The 18,530-nt window shown below is 40.8% G+C and overlaps 2 protein-coding genes across 3 annotated transcripts in view; one reads left to right on the top strand and one right to left on the bottom strand.

The window, feature by feature from the left end:
- Nucleotides 1–237: 237 nt before the first annotated feature.
- On the bottom strand, nt 238–10,438 carry LOC138946297 (uncharacterized). Its single transcript, XM_070317835.1, has 5 exons — nt 10,315–10,438; nt 7,340–7,462; nt 6,093–6,198; nt 3,997–4,096; nt 238–2,905 (listed from the first exon to the last, which is right to left on the bottom strand). Exons 2-5 carry the CDS (start codon nt 7,368–7,370, stop codon nt 2,807–2,809), a joined length of 336 nt encoding a protein of 111 aa, XP_070173936.1. The 5' UTR covers nt 7,371–7,462; nt 10,315–10,438; the 3' UTR covers nt 238–2,806.
- Nucleotides 10,439–15,983: 5,545 nt separating this feature from the next.
- LOC138946296 (uncharacterized) overlaps nt 15,984–18,530 on the top strand; it is an 8,884-nt gene continuing 6,337 nt past the window's right edge. The window contains exon 1 of one of the 2 annotated variants that reach the window (XM_070317832.1): nt 15,984–16,208. The gene's annotated coding sequence lies outside the window, so the exon portion shown is untranslated. Of the gene's footprint in view, nt 16,209–16,957; nt 17,033–18,530 lie in introns of those variants that run through there. The other variant, XM_070317834.1, reaches the window with a different exon arrangement.

Genomic DNA, 18,530 nt, shown 5'->3' with positions numbered 1-18,530 from the left:
TAAGCGTTTAAAAACACTATGTAGATTTATTTTACAAATAAAACAGAGAGGTTAAAGATAGAGGGTACTGAACACATACAAAAGAAAATTTAAAAACCAAACTCAAACACGCATCACTCTGTCAACTTTTTTCAACATTCATTTGTTTGAACATCAGTGTGAAAAACAAAAACGGAAGCCCTGGAAGTGTGTGAAATCACATTCAAGCCAGAGGACACACAAGAAAAAATACCTTAGTTGATCAAGTATTTTTTTTATTTTGGTGACTTCAGCAACAAACTTAAATCATTTATCAAAAATACAGTTGGCATGCCAAACAAATGTGGTTGTCACAGCACAGATCTAACACAACACATGTTTCACTGAAATTCCTTAGCCCTGGATATTAACTGACTCGCCAACACCATCCTACCCCACCCCCACCCCCATCCTCACAACTGAAACAAGCACAAAACATGACAGAAGACACTGACAAAAATGTTTCACAAAAAGTAATCCATTTTGATTTAAGCTGTTGACAATGTAGGTACGCCTAGAGGGTTTGAACAGTCTCCCAGATGCGCTAGCCAACGTTAAAATGCTTTCTTTCTTTACTTTATTTGGTGTTTAACGTCGTTTTCAACCATTCAAGGTTATATCGCGACGGGGAAAGGGGGAAGATGGGATAGAGCCACTTGTCAATTGTTTCTTGTTCACAAAAGCACTAATCAAAAATTTGCTCCAGGGGCTTGCAACGTAGTACAATATATTACCTTACTGGGAGAATGCAAGTTTCCAGTACAAAGGACTTAACATTTCTTACATACTGCTTGACTAAAATCTTTATAAAAATTGACTATATTCTATGCAAAAAACACTTAAAGGTACTGAACTTGTCAAATCCAGGTGCACGGAGCCCCTGGGGCTTTTAGTCATACCTCAGGCAGCTATCCGTTAGAAGAACTACCAAGTTTCATTGACTTGCACCCAAAGAGTCAAGAACTGCGATTTTTTTTACGAATTAATTTCGGACTCTGTCCCGGCTGGTCTTGACCTATTTTTGGATCTAAATTTAGATCAGGTCACCACATCATGCACAAAAAGACACGTCACTAGTAGCAAACTATGTCAGACATCATCATGAGTTTGTGTAAAACAAAATGGAGGCCGGAATCACTCAGTTGAATCGAACTCCGACCAAACACCACGTAATAACTAGGTTAATTTATGCACTCGCATGAACAAGCCAACTGTCGAGCTTCACAGATGTCGTCGTTGGGTAGTTTTGGGTTTGTTTTACTACCATAGGAGGATTTTTGAACTGTAAATGCACTCAGCTGCAACAAAAACGCAAAACGAAGGCTGTGAGCTGCACTGTGCCTTTAACAAGGGTAAAAGGAGAAACAGAATCCGTTAGTCGCCTCTTACGACATGCTGGGGAGCATCGGGTAAATTCTTCCCCCTAACCCGCGGGGGGCCCAGACGCGCTAGCCAACTTTAAAATGCATGCAAGTAAATTGGTCCATAACTTATACAACTGACTAATGGCAACCAAACAACATGCCATTACTGTATCATAACAAAATGGAGAAAACACGTTCAGTTCCTCACATCAACACCCTGATGCTCATGAATACATCTTTTACCCATCAAATAAGATGTACATCTATAACTAACATCTATATAGTTATCCTCGTTTTTCCTGAATACAAGTATGGACAAAAACGTTTCATACATCATCAAGCTGACTGATAACTTTAAACTAGTTGAAACATTCTCAATCACACAACAGCTGCACAAACGTGTGAACTACTATTAGAACATAACAACTGACCATAATAATCTTATACATCGAGATACAATGACACCTGTGATGAAAGGACACCCCTGGGAGGTCCCTGCATTGCAAGCGGCCTGTTATGACAGATATATGTTGGTCAAAATAAATGGCAAAGACATCTAAAGTGTCCTCTCATTGGAGTGGCCTTTTTATGTGATGAGTACCACTGTTACAACCCCACCACCACCATCATCATCATCATCATAAAACTGACCATAATCAATCAATATGAGGCTTATATCGCGCATATTCCGTGGGTACAGTTCTAAGCGCAGGGATTTATTTTTTATTTTATTTTTTAATTTTTTTATTTTATGCAATTTATATCGCGCACATATTCAAGGCGCAGGGATTTATTTATGCCGTGTGAGATGGAATTTTTTTTTACACAATACATCACGCATTCACATGGGCCAGCAGATCGCAGCCATTTCGGCGCATATCCTACTTTTCACGGCCTATTATTCCAAGTCACACGGGTATTTTGTTGGACATTTTTATCTATGCCTATACAATTTTGCCAGGAAAGACCCTTTTGTCAATCGTGGGATCTTTAACGTGCACACCCCAATGTAGTGTACACGAAGGGACCTCGGTTTTTCGTCTCATCTGAAAGACTAGCACTTGAACCCACCACCTAGGTTAGGAAAGGGGGGAGAAAATTGCGAACGCCCTGACCCAGGGTCGAACTCGCAACCTCTCGCTTCCGAGCGCAAGTGCGTTACCACTCGGCCACCCAGTCCTGTAATAACCTTGCATACCGTTATGACAGGTACATGTTGGTCAAAATAAATGGCAAAGACATCTAAAGTTTCCTCTCATTGGAGTGGCCTTACATGACGAGTACCACTGTTACAACCCCATCACCATCATCATCATAAAACTGACCATAATAACCTTGCATATGATGTGGTACATTTTTTTTAATACAACCTTGACACAACACTTAGCATACTGCAACCGAAGTAACATCATATTATGGACTTGTCACTGAGGCACATTAAAAAACTGCTCCAAGTCTGGTACATCCGATGATTTCTTCTTCAACTTCACTGTGTAGTATTCACCATCCATGGACTTGTCCGGCTGCAAAAAGAAAGACATTCTGTCACTCTTGTTTGCTGTAGATCTAAGTTAAAATTAAAACTAGCCCTGAAAGAACACATGGAGAGACTCACTCACACTAGTCACAGTGTTAACACCATGCCGTTAAAGATCAAAGGCAATTTGCACTGAAATGTTTTGTCGTTTGTCGCATTACAAAACTTTTGTGGAATCTGAAAAGAATGAAACCTATTGACCTACACAATTTGGCATGTTAGAGCATCATTGCTAGATAGAACAAGTCAACTCAAATGACCCTTTTGAATAGAGATTAGAATTTAAACTGTTGTTTTCATTGACACGCTAATGTTGTTTAATTTTAGCTGTTCTAATCATTTGTTGATTTTAACAAAGGAAATGTACGTTCTGCTAATTTCATTTACGAGGCTGGCCGTGTTTCTGGTTCAACTGTATAATAATTAATATGAAAGCACAAGTAAAACCAAGCAGTTTACTGCATGCTTGTGGGAATTAAAGTAATGGCCTTATGGAGGACTGGGTGGCCGAGTGGTAACGCATTTGCACTCGGAAGCGAGAGGTTGCGAGTTCGACCCTGGGTCAGGGCGTTAGCAATTTTCTCCCCCCTTTCCTAACCTAGGTGGTGGGTTCAAGTGCTAGTCTTTCGGATGAGACGAAAAACCGAGGTCCCTTCGTGTACACTACATTGGGGTGTGCACGTTAAAGACCCCACGATTGACAAAAGGGTCTTTCCTAGCAAAATTGTATAGGCATAGATAAAAAATGTCCACCAAAATACCCGTGTGACTTGGAATAATAGGCCGTGAAAAGTAGGATATGCGCCGAAATGGCTGCGATCTGCTGGTCGATGTGAATGCGTGATGTATTGTGTAAAAAATTCCATCTCACACGGCATAAATAGATCCCTGCGCCTTGAGTCCGAGTCTGGAGATATGCGCGCGATATAAGACTTCATATAACATAACATCTTGCTGCAGTGTATTAGGTTATACACACACACCCAATGAGCCTCCTCGCAAAGATCTGCCTAGTGTTTTTTGTTTTTTTAACAATTAGTATAGAATAAGACTATTAAGAGACGTCAGCAACGATACCTTGCCCAGTTTACTGTGGGTGTCAGCATCAATAGGAGCAGAGTTATGGAACTTGATATCTCCACTCTTGGTCTTGGCTTCCAGTTTGGCTACAGATTTGCTGCAACCGAAAGTCTAGTGTCAAGAATAGCCCAAAGTTGAAGAGATTAATACCGTCAGAATAAGAAAAATGTAGCCGTTTAGAATTAAAGTTAAACGTGCAATGCAATATATGTGTGTGTGTATGTGTGTGTGTGTGTGTGTGTGTGTGCATAGTTCTGTCACACACACAAAAATACACATGTGCTTGTGTGTTTACATGTGTGTGTGTGTGTGTGTGTTATCAAGTACCTGTCTGTTGTAAATCTTGCTCAAATAGAATCAAGAGCTTTGAGAATGTATTATTTTGTATTTTGTTCTGCATATTGAGTTATACTCTCCTGAAAAATAACCTTTTCAGTTTCATGGTACTTGAATTTGTAACTGCTCGTAATTTTTTTTTCTCATTGGTACAAGTTTTGTTCTTTTTTTTCTTGATTTTTTGTTCTTAATTTTTTGTTCTTAATTTTTTTTAATTAAACCAAAATAAAATTAAGTAATTCTACACCTTGTTTGAGATTGTTTCTTCACCTACACATGTAAAATGTAAAAATAAAAAAACAAATAAATAAATAAAGCAAACTAAAAAATGAACAAGTGATTTTAACCCATTTGACCCCAGGCCAGCGGCAGCCATTTTACTATGAAATCCCATGTACAGGGAAGTAATTCCGTCACATGTCACTTGTACAAACATTTAAAAAATGAAATAAAATGCTGTTTGAAAAGTTTGACTCACCTGTGTATTTTTCCTTGATGCACAAAACATCATTCCTTCAAATACAATTTTTTTTTTTGCAGCTACACAGCACAGGAATGTATTAAAAAAAATCAGAAGTACAAAATTTCACTTTCACGCAAGCACCAACATCAGTGTCTGGTCTCTTATACTCTTTCAAAACAGTGTCAGACTATTGAAAACACACAGACTTGCAGCAAGGGTCCAACCTCCACAAAAGAAAAAGCTGCAGAAGGCTGCTACTGCAGCAGTTCCAAATGAAACTGAGCAAAACAGTGTCCCTTACACAGGTCTAAGTCCGTAAATCCCTGAAAAACATCGTTGTCATCGTCCGAGTCCCCCATGAAGTCGTACCAAAACTCTGCGTTTGATCGTGTATCCATTTCGAAGTTTCAAAAAATCGCTACTCCTCTCACAGTGAACCAATTTTCAAGAAGAAAACATGTGCATAACCGGAAGGAAGTCGCGAAAACAACGAAGTCTCGTCCGCGAGAGTCTCGTTTATAACAACAACAATGGCTGCGCCTTACTGAGACACGTGTTTAGCGGCTGGTAGCGGGCGCCCCGCGGTCAGCCACTGCAGAAAAACAGCGGGCGCTCCGGGGCCAAATGGGTTAAACTTTAAGACAACCAGATATCAAAATTGAAAACACTTGATCAGTTTTTGCCGGGATCCGAGTCCTGGCAGGACTAACCCCGTCAACAGAGTCATCATTGACTAATATCAGTCAAGCACGCTGACAGTCAACTTTATTTGAGCAACAGATATTCTTTATCTTTTTTTTTTTAGCACGTTCTTCTTCTTTTTATTTGTTCATGGGCTAAAACTCCCACGTTTAACTCATGTTTTTGCACGAGTGTTTTTTGTACGTGTATGAACATTTTTACCATGCCATTTAGGCAGCCATACGCCGCTTTCAAGGGAAGCATGCTGGGTATTTTCATGTTTCTATAATTCACCTAACTATGACATGGATTACAGGACCTTTTCCATGCGCACTTCATCTTGTGCTTGTGTGTGCACACAAAGGGGGATAAGGCACTAGCAGGTCTGCACATAAGTTGACCTAGGAGATCAGAAAAATCTCCACCCTTCACCCACCAGGCTACTGCACAGCCGTGATTTGAACTCACGACCTTCCGATTAGGAGGCTGATGTCTTACCCACTAGGCCACTGCGCCCATCTTTAGCACATTCATATCTTACAGACAACTTTCTGTAAAATATTGACTTAAGATAAAAAAAATTAAAAAACATTTTTTTTTTTAAAGCACTCACTCTCCATTGCTGTGCCAATCCCACATGATGTTCTTCTTTTCCACATTCTTGCCCACCTTGTAACTCAGCACAAAACTGCTGCCAGCCAGCCGCACCCCGCAGTTCACTGTCGCACCAAAAAACATGCACATGTAAAAGTGTGAAAAATATAAAAAAAATATAAACAAGAAGAGCAAACGCTCGATCGAGTCACTTTCGCAGTTCTGAATATTATATGAGGCATCAGATGGACAGGAAGAAATTGCTATTCACAACACAATGAGTCACGTTCACATAAAATTTGAGCCCGGTCACTTTTATAGTTTCCGAGAAAAGCCCAACGTTAAGTTGTGTGTTGCCGAACAGAAAAGGCTAGTTATCTCCCTTGTTTTTCTGATAACGTTCGTAAAAAGGCTACAGATGTAAATACTTTGATGTAAAGAATAATCCTACAAAGTTTCAATCACATCCGATGAACTTTGTCAAAGATATAAAATGTCTAATTTTTCCTTTGACGCTGACCTGTGACCTTGAAAAAGGTCAAAGGTCAACGAAACCATCGTTAAAGTGTAGAGGTCATTGGAGGTCACGACTAAACAAAATATGAGCCCGATCGCTTTGATAGTTTCCGAGAAAAGTTTGTCAAAGATATAAAATGTCTAATTTTTCCTTTGACGCTGACCTGTGACCTTGAAAAAGGTCAAAGGTCAACGAAACCATCGTTAAAGTGTAGAGGTCATTGGAGGTCACGACTAAACAAAATATGAGCCCGATCGCTTTGATAGTTTCCGAGAAAAGTCCAACGTTAAGGTGGTGTCTACGGACGGCCGGCCGGCCGGCCGGACAGACTAACACTGACCGATTACATAGAGTCACTTTTTCTCAAGTGACTCAAAAAATCATGCACTAAGATGTTTGCATAATAAAATTGATTTACACTATACTAACTGCTGCAAATGCCGTATGGAATTTTTTTTTTTAAAGATTACTCAAAGTCAATTATAATGCAAGTTTTCTGGTCATACAGTATTAAAATGCTCACAGAAAAAAATAACCAAGGCAGCTCACAGAGACAAGTACACCAGAATGGGGTGGCAATAAAATAATTACTGAATAAACACACACTGGGCATATCCATCTACCCATTCCAACACTATTTTCCACCCAACCCTAGGACTTTTTTTTTTATCGAAAACGAACATCGATTTTGTTGTTGGCCTAACAGAACACATAAGAGCCATCACTGATCTTTGTATTACATATATTACCAGGCAGTCTGTCTCCTCCACCTCCGGCCATTTCTGTAGCTCCAGCTGTTCTGTTCTTTCCACAGTTCCCACTGGCCACGTTCTTGTCACCTCAGTCTCAGCTTCTCAGGGGAACACTGCAGGCTGAATTCCGGAAAAACACAGCAGAAACTTGCTCTATTTGTATTGTACATTGTTGGCACAGTAACAGCCTTTTCTCATTGTAGTAGACTAGTGTTAGGCCAAAGGAGAAATATTGTGTTTCTGTAACATGTCTCACAAAAATTAGCAAAAGCAAACATTTTAAACAAACACCTTTCAAAACATGTACATATAGTGTACAGCTCTTGCAGTCACAGGATAGAATCACTGTCAGTGGTATGAGTGTAACTTAACTCTCTACACAAGTTTTTTCACAGGTAACCTGTCAGTGACAAGAGTCAGTTAAAAGGCACAGTAAGCCTCCCGTAAACCATCACAGATACTGTCAGGCTTTTACACACAGTACAAACACCCTTTCATTTAAACACTCATTTAAGCCCTGGCGCCCCCCTCCACCCCCCACCCCCCACACACACACACACACACACACACACTTGCATTTTTGAGAGCATCCTACTCGCAAAAGGTCCCTATGTACCCTTTTAAAACCCTCATATTCTTGGCCTTTCTTTTCATTATGTTTGTTTGTTTGTTTGCTTAACGCCCAGCCGACCACGAAGGGCCATATCAGGGCGGTGCTGCTTTGACATTTAACGTGCGCCACACACAAGACAGAAGTCGCAGCACAGGCTTCATGTCTCACCCAGTCACATTATTCTGACATCGGACCAACCAGTCCTAGCACTAACCCCATAATGCCAGACGCCAGGCGGAGCAGCCACTAGATTGCCAATTTTAAAGTCTTAGGTATGACCCGGCCGGGGTTCGAACCCACGACCTCCCGATCACGGGGCGGACGCCTTACCACTAGGCCCACCGTGCCGGTCTTTTTCATTATGTCAGCAAAGATAGACTCCCATCATTTAAAAAAAAGATCAGATTTTCTCAGATTTGGGGATGATCTTAAGAGAGGGGTTTCACTGTAACCTCCTTGAGGTTATAACTTATGGGAACAGACCTCAACCAGTGGCAGTGATGTTCATTGTAATGGGATACTTGAAGTGGTACTATCACTGATAACACTAACAGCGAGGGCGGGATTTGGGGTGTAGGGTGGGGTTGGGGCAGGAGGATCAAGGATAATGATTGAGAGGAGGAGAGGGGGGGAGAAATCCAGTTGGTATAACTAAGGCAAAAAAAAAATAGGTCTGTTTAAGGTAACATAGGCCAAAAAAATAGGGTCGGTAGGTCGGGATTTTTTATTTTTTTCCCCCAAAAAAACATATTTTTACGTTATTTTGCAAAAAAAACAAAAGATTTTTTTTTTCCCCCCCAATGCCAAAAAAAGAGTCTAGGGTCGCGCGAAAAAAATAGGGTCGGTCTGGTTACCGTAAACAGACTATTTTTTTTTTTTGGCCAAAAGAGTGACCTGTTAGGCCAAAAAAAAAAATAGGTGTGGTTACGGTAACATTGCCCAAAAAAATAGGGTAGGTAGGTAGGCAATCACTTTTTTTTTTTTAAACTTTTTTTTTCTAATGTGTACAAATTAAACCTACTTGACAGGGAAATAAGTGTGCGACACGGGCGCTTTCGCTTTCATTGCGTTTTTTGCACTGGTTTTTTTTGTTTTTTTTTGTTTTGTTTTTTTGACAAATATAATAAAAAGTTATAGGATCGGCCCCTAAAAATAGGGTAGGTCGGGTTACCGTAACCACACCTATTTTTTTTTTAGGCCTTAGGTGAAAAAACTGTTTGGATTTAAGGATCTGAGTGGAGGTGTAAGATGAGGGTGGAGGGTGCAAGGGGGAAATAGATGTGTGGTGTGTGTTTTTGTTTGTGTAACTGTAAATTAATTAAGTGTTTGTGGGGGGTGGGGGGGGGGGCAAAGAGGGCAGACATGAGGTGATTAAGGGTGAGACTGAGAGTCAGAGTGCATGGGGGTAAATCCAATAGTTCTGTTTTTAAGGTCTAAAGAAAGAAGTCAAGAGTTTCCCAAATGTTCCAAGAACAACTTGATAAGTTAATTTCCTCCCGACCCTACCTTCCCCCCAAAATCACAAAAAAAACATAATAATAAATATATGTAAAACAATTAAGTTTGAGCCTTCACAGTCATACTCTTACCGGGGGGGGGGGGGGGGGGGACTGTGTACATCTGGACACCTATAATTTCTGATGCAGCTAAGTAAGACAAGTGGAAGTTTTAAACAAAAATAAGGCCAAGTTGTGTCAACTGTCATTTCATTTTAGGTAATCTTGAACTTTGGCGTGTTAAATTCATAGCTCAGAATCCAGAGGCATTTTAGTTTCCAAATTTGTAGAACCTGCACTTGTAATCATAACAAGACATTTTAGATCCCTTTGAAGTTACGGAATGTATTTTGTTTACATGGGTCAAAGAAGGAATTATCCGTATGATCAGACAAGGGAGACAACTCTTTTGTGTAAATAATGTCCCATGGTTGACAACGTGCGCCATTTTCGGTGCATTTTCGTCGATCGAACAACCAAATTAATTAATAATGCTTAAGTTTGAAGCTCAATCCGTCAATTAATTTCACGACAAATGTTCTTTGGCTTGCTTACATGGACTTGTATCAAAAATAAGTACAGAATTTCACTGGATTCTGAGCTATGAATTTAAAACGCTGAAGTTCAAGATGACCTCATTATAAATGTATGGAATTTAATTCTAAAGACATTATGTCCCGATAAGCTTAGTCAAGTTAGTGATCAATACGAATATATGTGATTGTGAACGAGCACATGGCAACGAAAATAAGTGTGCACTGAACGTTGATTTATTTCCACAACATCCATATGATGATATGTAACGTTAACCAATTTGTTCCCAGATCATTATTGCGGTTGTATTCACGCAAGCATACACTTACAATCACATTTGACGGTCAGAGGTTGTTGAAAACGATAGCTTTTTGATGTCTGAGTTGATGTAAGCCGCCATGATGCAGAAGGGAGCTAACTCTAGAAAAAATAACATGTCTGCGCGATTTGTCTGCGCTTGCCTTGCTTGTTGACAGTGCTCGTTGAAGACGTTTGTGGCTCAGACGGTGGTTGCAACAGGCAGGGCCGGACTACCGGGGGGGGGGGGGGGGGGGGGGAGTTATGGGGGTTGTGCAACCCCCCCCCTCTAGCCTAAACATGTACCTCACTTAATTATTTAAAACATTTTTTATTAGTGTTTATTTTATGCCGTTTCATGCAATGAGCAACCATTTTCCTATCTCAGAATATGACCTACAGGGGGAACATCCCCCTGGACCACCACTGGCACCCCCCCCCCCCCTCCTCTTAGCCTAGTCCGGCCACACTGAGTGGCAGGCACAAATGTCATCTGACTTAATTGTCACGGAGGCAATACCTAGGGATCGAAGGATTTGTGTTATCAGTTAGATTTTTTAAATAAAAACAAAACAAAACTGGATAACACGTAGCTTTTTGATGGCCGCAGGAGCGGTCATCTATTGGAATGCATTCGGAGAGGTGACATGTCTCGTTTTGTTACCGTTCTCACGAGATCAGTTAAAGATTTCTCTCTCTCTCTCTCTCTCTCTCTCTCTCTCTCTCTCTCTCTCTCTCTCTCTCTCTCTGTGATGTATGTCTTTGTCTGTGTCTCCCTCTACTGAGTCTCTCCCGCTTCTGTCTTTCTATGTCTGTCAGTCTCTGTCTATGTCAGCCTGTGTGTGTGTGTGTGTGTCAGTGTGTGTGTGTCTCTCTCTCTCGCTCTCGCTCATATGTCTCTCTCTCTCTCTCTTTCTCTCTCATCCGACTCCTGGCACACAGGTCAAAGCAGAGGTTAACTTGAGTGCACGTGTACCTAGCAGGAGGGAGGTGATTCGAGTCAGAAGTGGGGTTAAGCACTTTGGTCTTCAGTCTTTGGGTTATAGCTTTCGGTGGAGAAGATGCCAACATGAAATTGCACTATGATCTACTATTCAGTTATTGTCCTTGTCTATCGAACACGAAGACAGGAAGCTACAATCGCCCCAGGCCATAATTATATGCTCTTTGTTTCCTGAGCCTGGACCATAATATTGAGACGGTTACCTCATAGATCTGTTCATTCTTCAGTTTGTCGGTGTCAAAAGTTATACCCCGGGCCATTCCACACAACCGTTCTTTGTCCCGTTCCCGTACCAACCAAGGAATGCTGCCACAACAATGGAACGCTGCGCAAACGGCCGTTTTTTGGCATCTTTCAGCAGCGTCTGACCATAGTGGCAGCCGTCCTTGGTCGGTAATAAGGGAACGGGACCTAGAACGGATGTGTGGTATGCGGGTATGACAACTCAGTGTGTGAGAGCGCTACCGTTGCGTTACCGTTGTTTTAAGACGGTTCCTTTAACGATCCAAGCGTTCCGTTACCGATGGGTTGAGGTTCCATTTCCGTTCATTCTGATCGGGAGGGGAACGGCTAAAAAACATGCAGCCCAAACTCAGCCGTCCCTACTTTAGTTACGGCATGAGTCGCTCTTCAGTAGTAGGGCCGCCGCATCTGGCGTAAATTCAAGTTTTAAGGGATTTAAAAAAATGTCACTAATCGCCCCAAGAGCTATTCTGTTCGGGTTTGGGGTTGTTTTCATGTCGCCCACACTCATCAGGAATACGCCGTACTAAACAACAAACAGTTTTAACAATTAAAACATTTAAAAAAAAGGAAGTGTATGAGTGCTCAGTTATTCAAATTAAAAACACTGTTTAAGAGTCAGAGTTTTGGGACTGTATTTCTCATCATGGCGCATGTTTACATCATCTTTGACTCGATTGTCGTCCTACTTTTTGCACGCATCGCGCGGCTGCTGCCAGACGGTACAGATCAGTTTGAAATCGACCAAATGAGCTTCACAGACTGCTCGGTATTGAAAAGATGAGAACGCACACGAGCAATGTCTTAGTGTTAGTGTCTGGTTGGCCGGTCCTGTCACGATTTCATCTTTCGCCTGTGTACATATTTGCCCCTCGATATATACTCAAGACTGAAATGTTGTTTCCTGGTAAAATTAAGAAGTGAAATTATTTATGGACGAAAAGCATGTCAGTTTCTTGCATGTGAAGAAAATTGGTAGTGAAATGTAATAGATTTCACCCCCAAAATCGATTTATTCGAAAACGTGTACCGAGTGGTTACGTCCCTTGAGTAAGAAGGGAAACATTTTAGGATGAATCAAATTTCTAAGTTAAATTAAAAAAAAATTGGTCGGACAAATTTGGCCCCATGAATGTAAGGTGTACACAAGGTCGCTCATCAGTACTATCGAAGGGTGGTTTTTTGTTCAGTGTAGAGTTTATACTAGATCAACGAGGCCGAGAATCGAAATATCACCACGGCGAAAGATGAAAACGTCACACCGGTACTGTCTGGTCAAATGGGTCAAAATAGCCATTTCTGCGTCAGTTTTCGCTGCTTGTGGAATTCACTTCAAATACTCCTACGATACGAAAAAAAAGTAGTCCATCTGTAAACTCTGAATATGCAGATGACCTCTATAAATTATTCAATTGTACTCTGAAATCAAAGACAATGACCAATGACAGTTGAGATCGAAACTCGGTTGTGATGGGATATCCATATATGGTTGTGATGGAGTATTCAGAATAATCACCTCCTCAGCTAACAGAGACAAAGAGGCAGGTCATGGGATAAAAGATTCCACACATTGCCTTGGCAATCTGATCACAGATGAGATTACAGTTTGCAGGTTGAATCTATGAATCGGTACGACCAGAGATAGATCTGCATCTCTGGTACGACCTTCCAGATTATTAACAGTGGGTTCGTGGTCGGAATTAAGAGAGTGAGAGAGAGAGATGGGAAAGAGAAAGGGAGAGAGAGAGGGAGGGAGAGAGAGAGAAGGAGGGGCGAAGAGGGGAGAGGGAGGGAGAGAGAAGGAGAGTAATTGTGGGACAGAGGAGGGAGAGAGAGGGGATGGGGAGAGAGGGATAGGGAGGGGGCAGAGAGAGAGAGAGAGTGGGAGAAAGAGAGTGAGAAGGAGAGGGAGAGGGAGGGGAGGGAAAGAGAGGAGCCGAGAGAGGGAGGGAGGGAGGGAGACAGACATACACGGAGCGCAAAAAAATAAATACACAAAAGAACAAACACAACAATGAAAACAAACAAATAACAAAAACACACGAAAACCAATCGCAGCATCGAACGAACATGACGTCACAGTACTTTCGCCCACAGCGCTATACAGTCTAGGCGCAGTCACAGCACGCGCCAAAAGGAGGTGTGGCTTAGCTGGCCGTTTGTGCAGTAACCATGTCGGTATCAATTAAGCTCCACCGCCGCTTCGGTCCCTGTGTGTTATTTTGACCTGCCATGCTATGCAGGTCAAGAACTTTCCCACCGTCGGTAGCAGACTATCAAGTTTCCAAACGCTGACAACTCCGAAGACTCTGGAGAGAATTTCTCTATGCTGCAGAGGTTTGATGTACAGATTTCCCTGTGTCACTGCTCAAACCAGACCCGTTTTTACATTTAGTCAAGTTTTGACTAAATGTTTTAACGTAGAGGGGGGAATCGAGATGAGGGTCGTGGTGTGTGTGTGTGTGTGTGTGTGTGTGTGTGTGTGTGTGTCTGTGTGTGTCTGTGTGTGTAGAGCGATTCAGACTAAACTACTGGACCGATCTTTAAGAAATTTGACATGAGAGTTCCTGAGTATGATATCCCCAGACATATTTTTCATTTTTTTGATAAATGTCTTTTATGACGTCATATCCGGCTTTTCGTGAAAGTTGAGGCGGCACTGTCACGCTCTCATTTTTAAACCAAATTGGTTGAAATTTTGGTCAAGTAATCTTCGACGAAGCCCGGACTTCGGTATTGCATTTCAGCTTGGTGGCTTAAAATTAATTAATGACTTTGGCCATTAAAAATCTGAAAATTGTAAAAAAAAAAAATTTTTTTATAAAACGATCCAAATTTACGTTTATCTTATTCTCCATCATTGTCTGATTCCCAAAACATATAAATATGTTATATTTGGATTAAAAACAAGCTCTGAAAATTAAAAATATAAAAATTATTATCAAAATTAAATTTCCGAAATCAATTTAAAAACACTTTCATCTTATTCCCTGTCGGTTCCTGATTCCAAAAACATATAGATATGATATGTTTGGATTAAAAACACGCTCAGAAAGTTAAAACGAAGAGAGGTACAGAAAAGCGTGCTATCCTTCTCAGCACAACTACTAAACCGCTCTTCGTCATATCCGGCTTTTCGTAAAAGTTGAGGCGGCACTGTCACGCTCTCATTTTTAAACCAAATTGGTTGACATTTTGGTCAAGTAATCTTCGACGACGCCCGGACTTTGGTATTGCATTTCAGCTTGGAGGCTTACAAATTAATTAATGAGTTTGCTCATTAAAGTTGTCATTAAAATCGATTTTTCGCAAACAGATTTAAAATTGATTGCATTGTATTCTTCATGACATTCTGAATCTAAAAATACATACATATGTCATGTTTACTCTTAAAATGTGATCACAATTAACGAAAATAGATTAATTAGTCTTACGATTAAAATGTAAGAAATCGATCCAAAAATGATTTCATCTTATTCTTTATCGTTTCCTGATTCCAAAAACGTATAGATATGATAGGTTGTATTCAAAACAAGCTCAGAAAGTTAACAAGAATACAGAAAAGCGCGCTTTCCTGCTTAGCACAATACACTACCGCGCTATTCTGGCGTGTGCATATCACTGCGTTTTGCACGTGGGAGGTGAGCGGTTGAAAACGACGTTAAACACCAAATAAAGAAAGAAAGATTTACACCCAGTGTGTAAGAAAAACATTGAATACATTGACATTTTTCACGACAGACAGATAACTACAGCCTTTACTTGTATATAGATTGATGTTTTTCCTTTTTATATTCCTTTTAAAATTGATAAATATTTGTAAACCCTTCTCGGAACAGCTTTCGCAATTCATGTCCACCCACAGGCGCCGGACTATTCTGAATAACAGCGACTGCTCAAAGACCAACAGCAGACAATGATGAACTCGAACTGCCTGGAATCTGTGTTGCCTGTATCATTGCAACTCGCCTGCATGATCACATTTCTGTATTTGTCATGTAAATTCTTACAACCCCGGATAGAAAAACAAAAACAAAAACAGAACATGACGTCACACATTAAAAAAAACCCATGGCTTTAATTTAAATGTAGCAGCATTAACACTAAATGTTTGTTATAATGCAGTAACACTATTACATATCTGATTATTCTTGTTCACCTATTTCGTCTCTTCTACCCACAGAGATATAGAATATTCTATATCTCTGTGCCAAGTCAAGTCAAGTGCGCGTATTGTATGTGCCTCTTGTTTTATGGACTGGGCAAAGGATCTGCGCCTTCGGCTCTGAGTCAAGTTTCCATAGGCCGAGGGAAGTGTTTAATTAACCGTATCAGCACACGCATATCGTGCATTCCGAACGCGTGTACTGGAGTGACTGACAGGAGCTCAAGTTCTCCCTCCCTTAAAAATAAGGGAGTCTGCCGCGATCGCGCCTGAACTGTATAGTGGATGCACCGGCAAACACGGCGGCTCTCTAGCTCAGTTTCTGCTGGCACCGCCACCAGACTCGCACACAGTCCATCAATCCTCGGTTCCACTGTTCTGTGGCTCGTATGGAACCATAACATGGTAAACATCTTCCGTAAATGTTCAGGATATGTCCTCGGAAATATGATCCTTTGAACATCGATGTGATTTTGTTGTTTGAAGACTGTGCTTGCTGCAGAATTTGGTGTCAGGTGAGAAATGTGTGCGGTTGTCTTTTTCTGCAAGAATGTCAGTAGACATTCCTGTATTGTTGGTCTTTAGTGTGTGCAATTTTGATCTGTTTCACCACCATTTAGTACAAAAGTAAAGTCGGTAGACGTCTTGAAATACGATTCAGAATGTGTAGATAGCAAAACTGCTCTAAAAACAGACAAAGATCACATGTGAAGCCGGTGTAAGTCATCAGGGCTATGACGGTGGCCTTCTAAGTTGTACACAAACAATCGTGTCGATCGTGGTTACAGAGAAGGAATATTTCAGTGCTAGTAATGAGACAATGGATAACAATTTGACCATTTTGTGCACATTTGGGTTTCAAGGTAAAAACGCTATCCGTAAAATGCACTCATAGGGAAGGTAACGGCCCGCAAATCCCCCACATTTTGCCCAGCTTTCTGCAAGAAAAGTCTGCAGAAACTGTAGAACCAGACTCAAAACAACATGACTCAGAGCTAAACCGGCCTTCTACTGAATATTAAGCACTACTCTCTGCCTAAAAATGCTTTGTTTCTGCCTTGGAGGTTCCACAGTAAATGGCAATTGTTGTGGACCTTCCTGAATAGGAAGTAACAGAGAGGAATTCCATATTTACTTCGTATCTTATTAAAAGGTAAAATATCAAGATATTTTCCATTGAAAAATTGCTGATTATGCGAGTAGGCTAATGATATGTTCATCTTATTACACGGCTGAAGACGCCGATAAACATTGCTCGCGCCTCGCACGCGCAGAGGCAAATAATGGCCGTGTGTAGTCTTCGTTCCAGCTGTGAGAAAACCTGCCATTAGTGCCATCGGTATGCTCAAGAAATGGCTTCATGCATGTGTTGTTAATGATTTCGGTCTATTAGCTGAGAAATAGCCTCGTTGAGTAGTAGCTTGGTCACTGAGGCTATGTGTTTGTAAAGGTCCAGCGGCGTACCAAACTATACCCTTGTTTTTGGTTGTTGTTGTTTGTTTGTCTGTCGCATCATATTCATGAGCAAGGAGTGATAGGATAGGTAAGAAGCAGACACGGAAGAGCGAAATTGAATTGTATTTGTCGCTGCTTCTGTATACAAATGTTTTTTTCGACAATGATAAATTTTAGTTTTGCATGTCTGCGTCATAAACGACATGACCTGTATACTTTTCTAATTACAATGAATCTGTTAACTTGATCATATTCGCACTCCCTTTTTTTTTTTTTTTAATTTTTTTTTTTTAAACATGCTTGTCAAATGGAATGGAAGAACACAAGAAGTGTAACTTGATGTGTGTTTTCTGCGGAGGGACACTAATGGCCATCCAGTTTTATGTGTCAAACGGGACATACTCAGTTTCGCTGATCAAATCTTTGTGCGCTAACCAATAAGCTTGATGGTATCTTCTGTATCTTCAGAAGATATTGAACAGAATTCCGACAAGTCAGTTTTCACATCCAATTTTGCCTGCATATTGTTTTCATCATCAAATTTCAGTAAAACCGACCACTGTCTTATCATCATATCAATGCCCTAATCTTATCAGCCTGGTTTGGATAAATTCATGTTTTGAAAGATCCATATCATCCGTGCACTGCAAAACGATCACTGACCTAGTGTATTTGTACACTGCTGTTGACTTTAAACAAGATGGCGGTCATCGATTCGGTTTTCTTCCTCGCAATTCCGTTAACTAATTGACTTATGTAGAAATGATGAAGCATGCTGGACTACATCATTATATTTAAGTGTTTCTTCAAAGTACATAAACACTGTATTATAGCTGTCTATTCGGGAAAGTTTCGAACAAAGTGCGGAGCCAAGTTGAACCGCCTTATGAAAAATTTCATTTGAGCAAAATCCCGCTCTTCACAAATTTCAAATGGCGATGCGTAAGCCGTTTATCGTAATGCAATTTTAGCCTGGCCTTCAGTGGAATGCTGAGAGAGGGGGGGGGGGCGGAGAAGGGGGTCAAACTGTACTACCTGCCTTAACTATTGCTGTTCGATGCTGAAATCTCATAAGCTTGAATACATTTATTTTTCGTGAGGGACAAGTCCAATACAGTATTAACCAAGCACTCAACTCGTAGATTTGTACATTGCTGTTGTAACTATTATGTAAGTGTGATGATGAGCCCCAAAAGCAAGCTACAATAGTTGCGATCGTTGTTGCTTTTATCTTTGTTTACAGGCAGCTTCGTTATTTTGAATGGAAAATGCATGCTAGTATTTTTCTGGTTGGACGTATGATAAGATACAGGAAAAAGATTGTTATTTGTAAGCAAACGCTTTGAAGGCGTTGATTATAAACAGTTTCAGCAGCTGCTTTG

Source organism: Littorina saxatilis, linkage group LG13, assembly GCF_037325665.1.
Source record: "Littorina saxatilis isolate snail1 linkage group LG13, US_GU_Lsax_2.0, whole genome shotgun sequence".
In the NCBI taxonomy this organism is placed as follows: Eukaryota; Metazoa; Mollusca; class Gastropoda; order Littorinimorpha; family Littorinidae; genus Littorina; species Littorina saxatilis.
The sequence above is the reverse complement of the archived record's forward strand: the minus strand, read 5'-3'. Positions and strand labels throughout refer to the sequence as shown.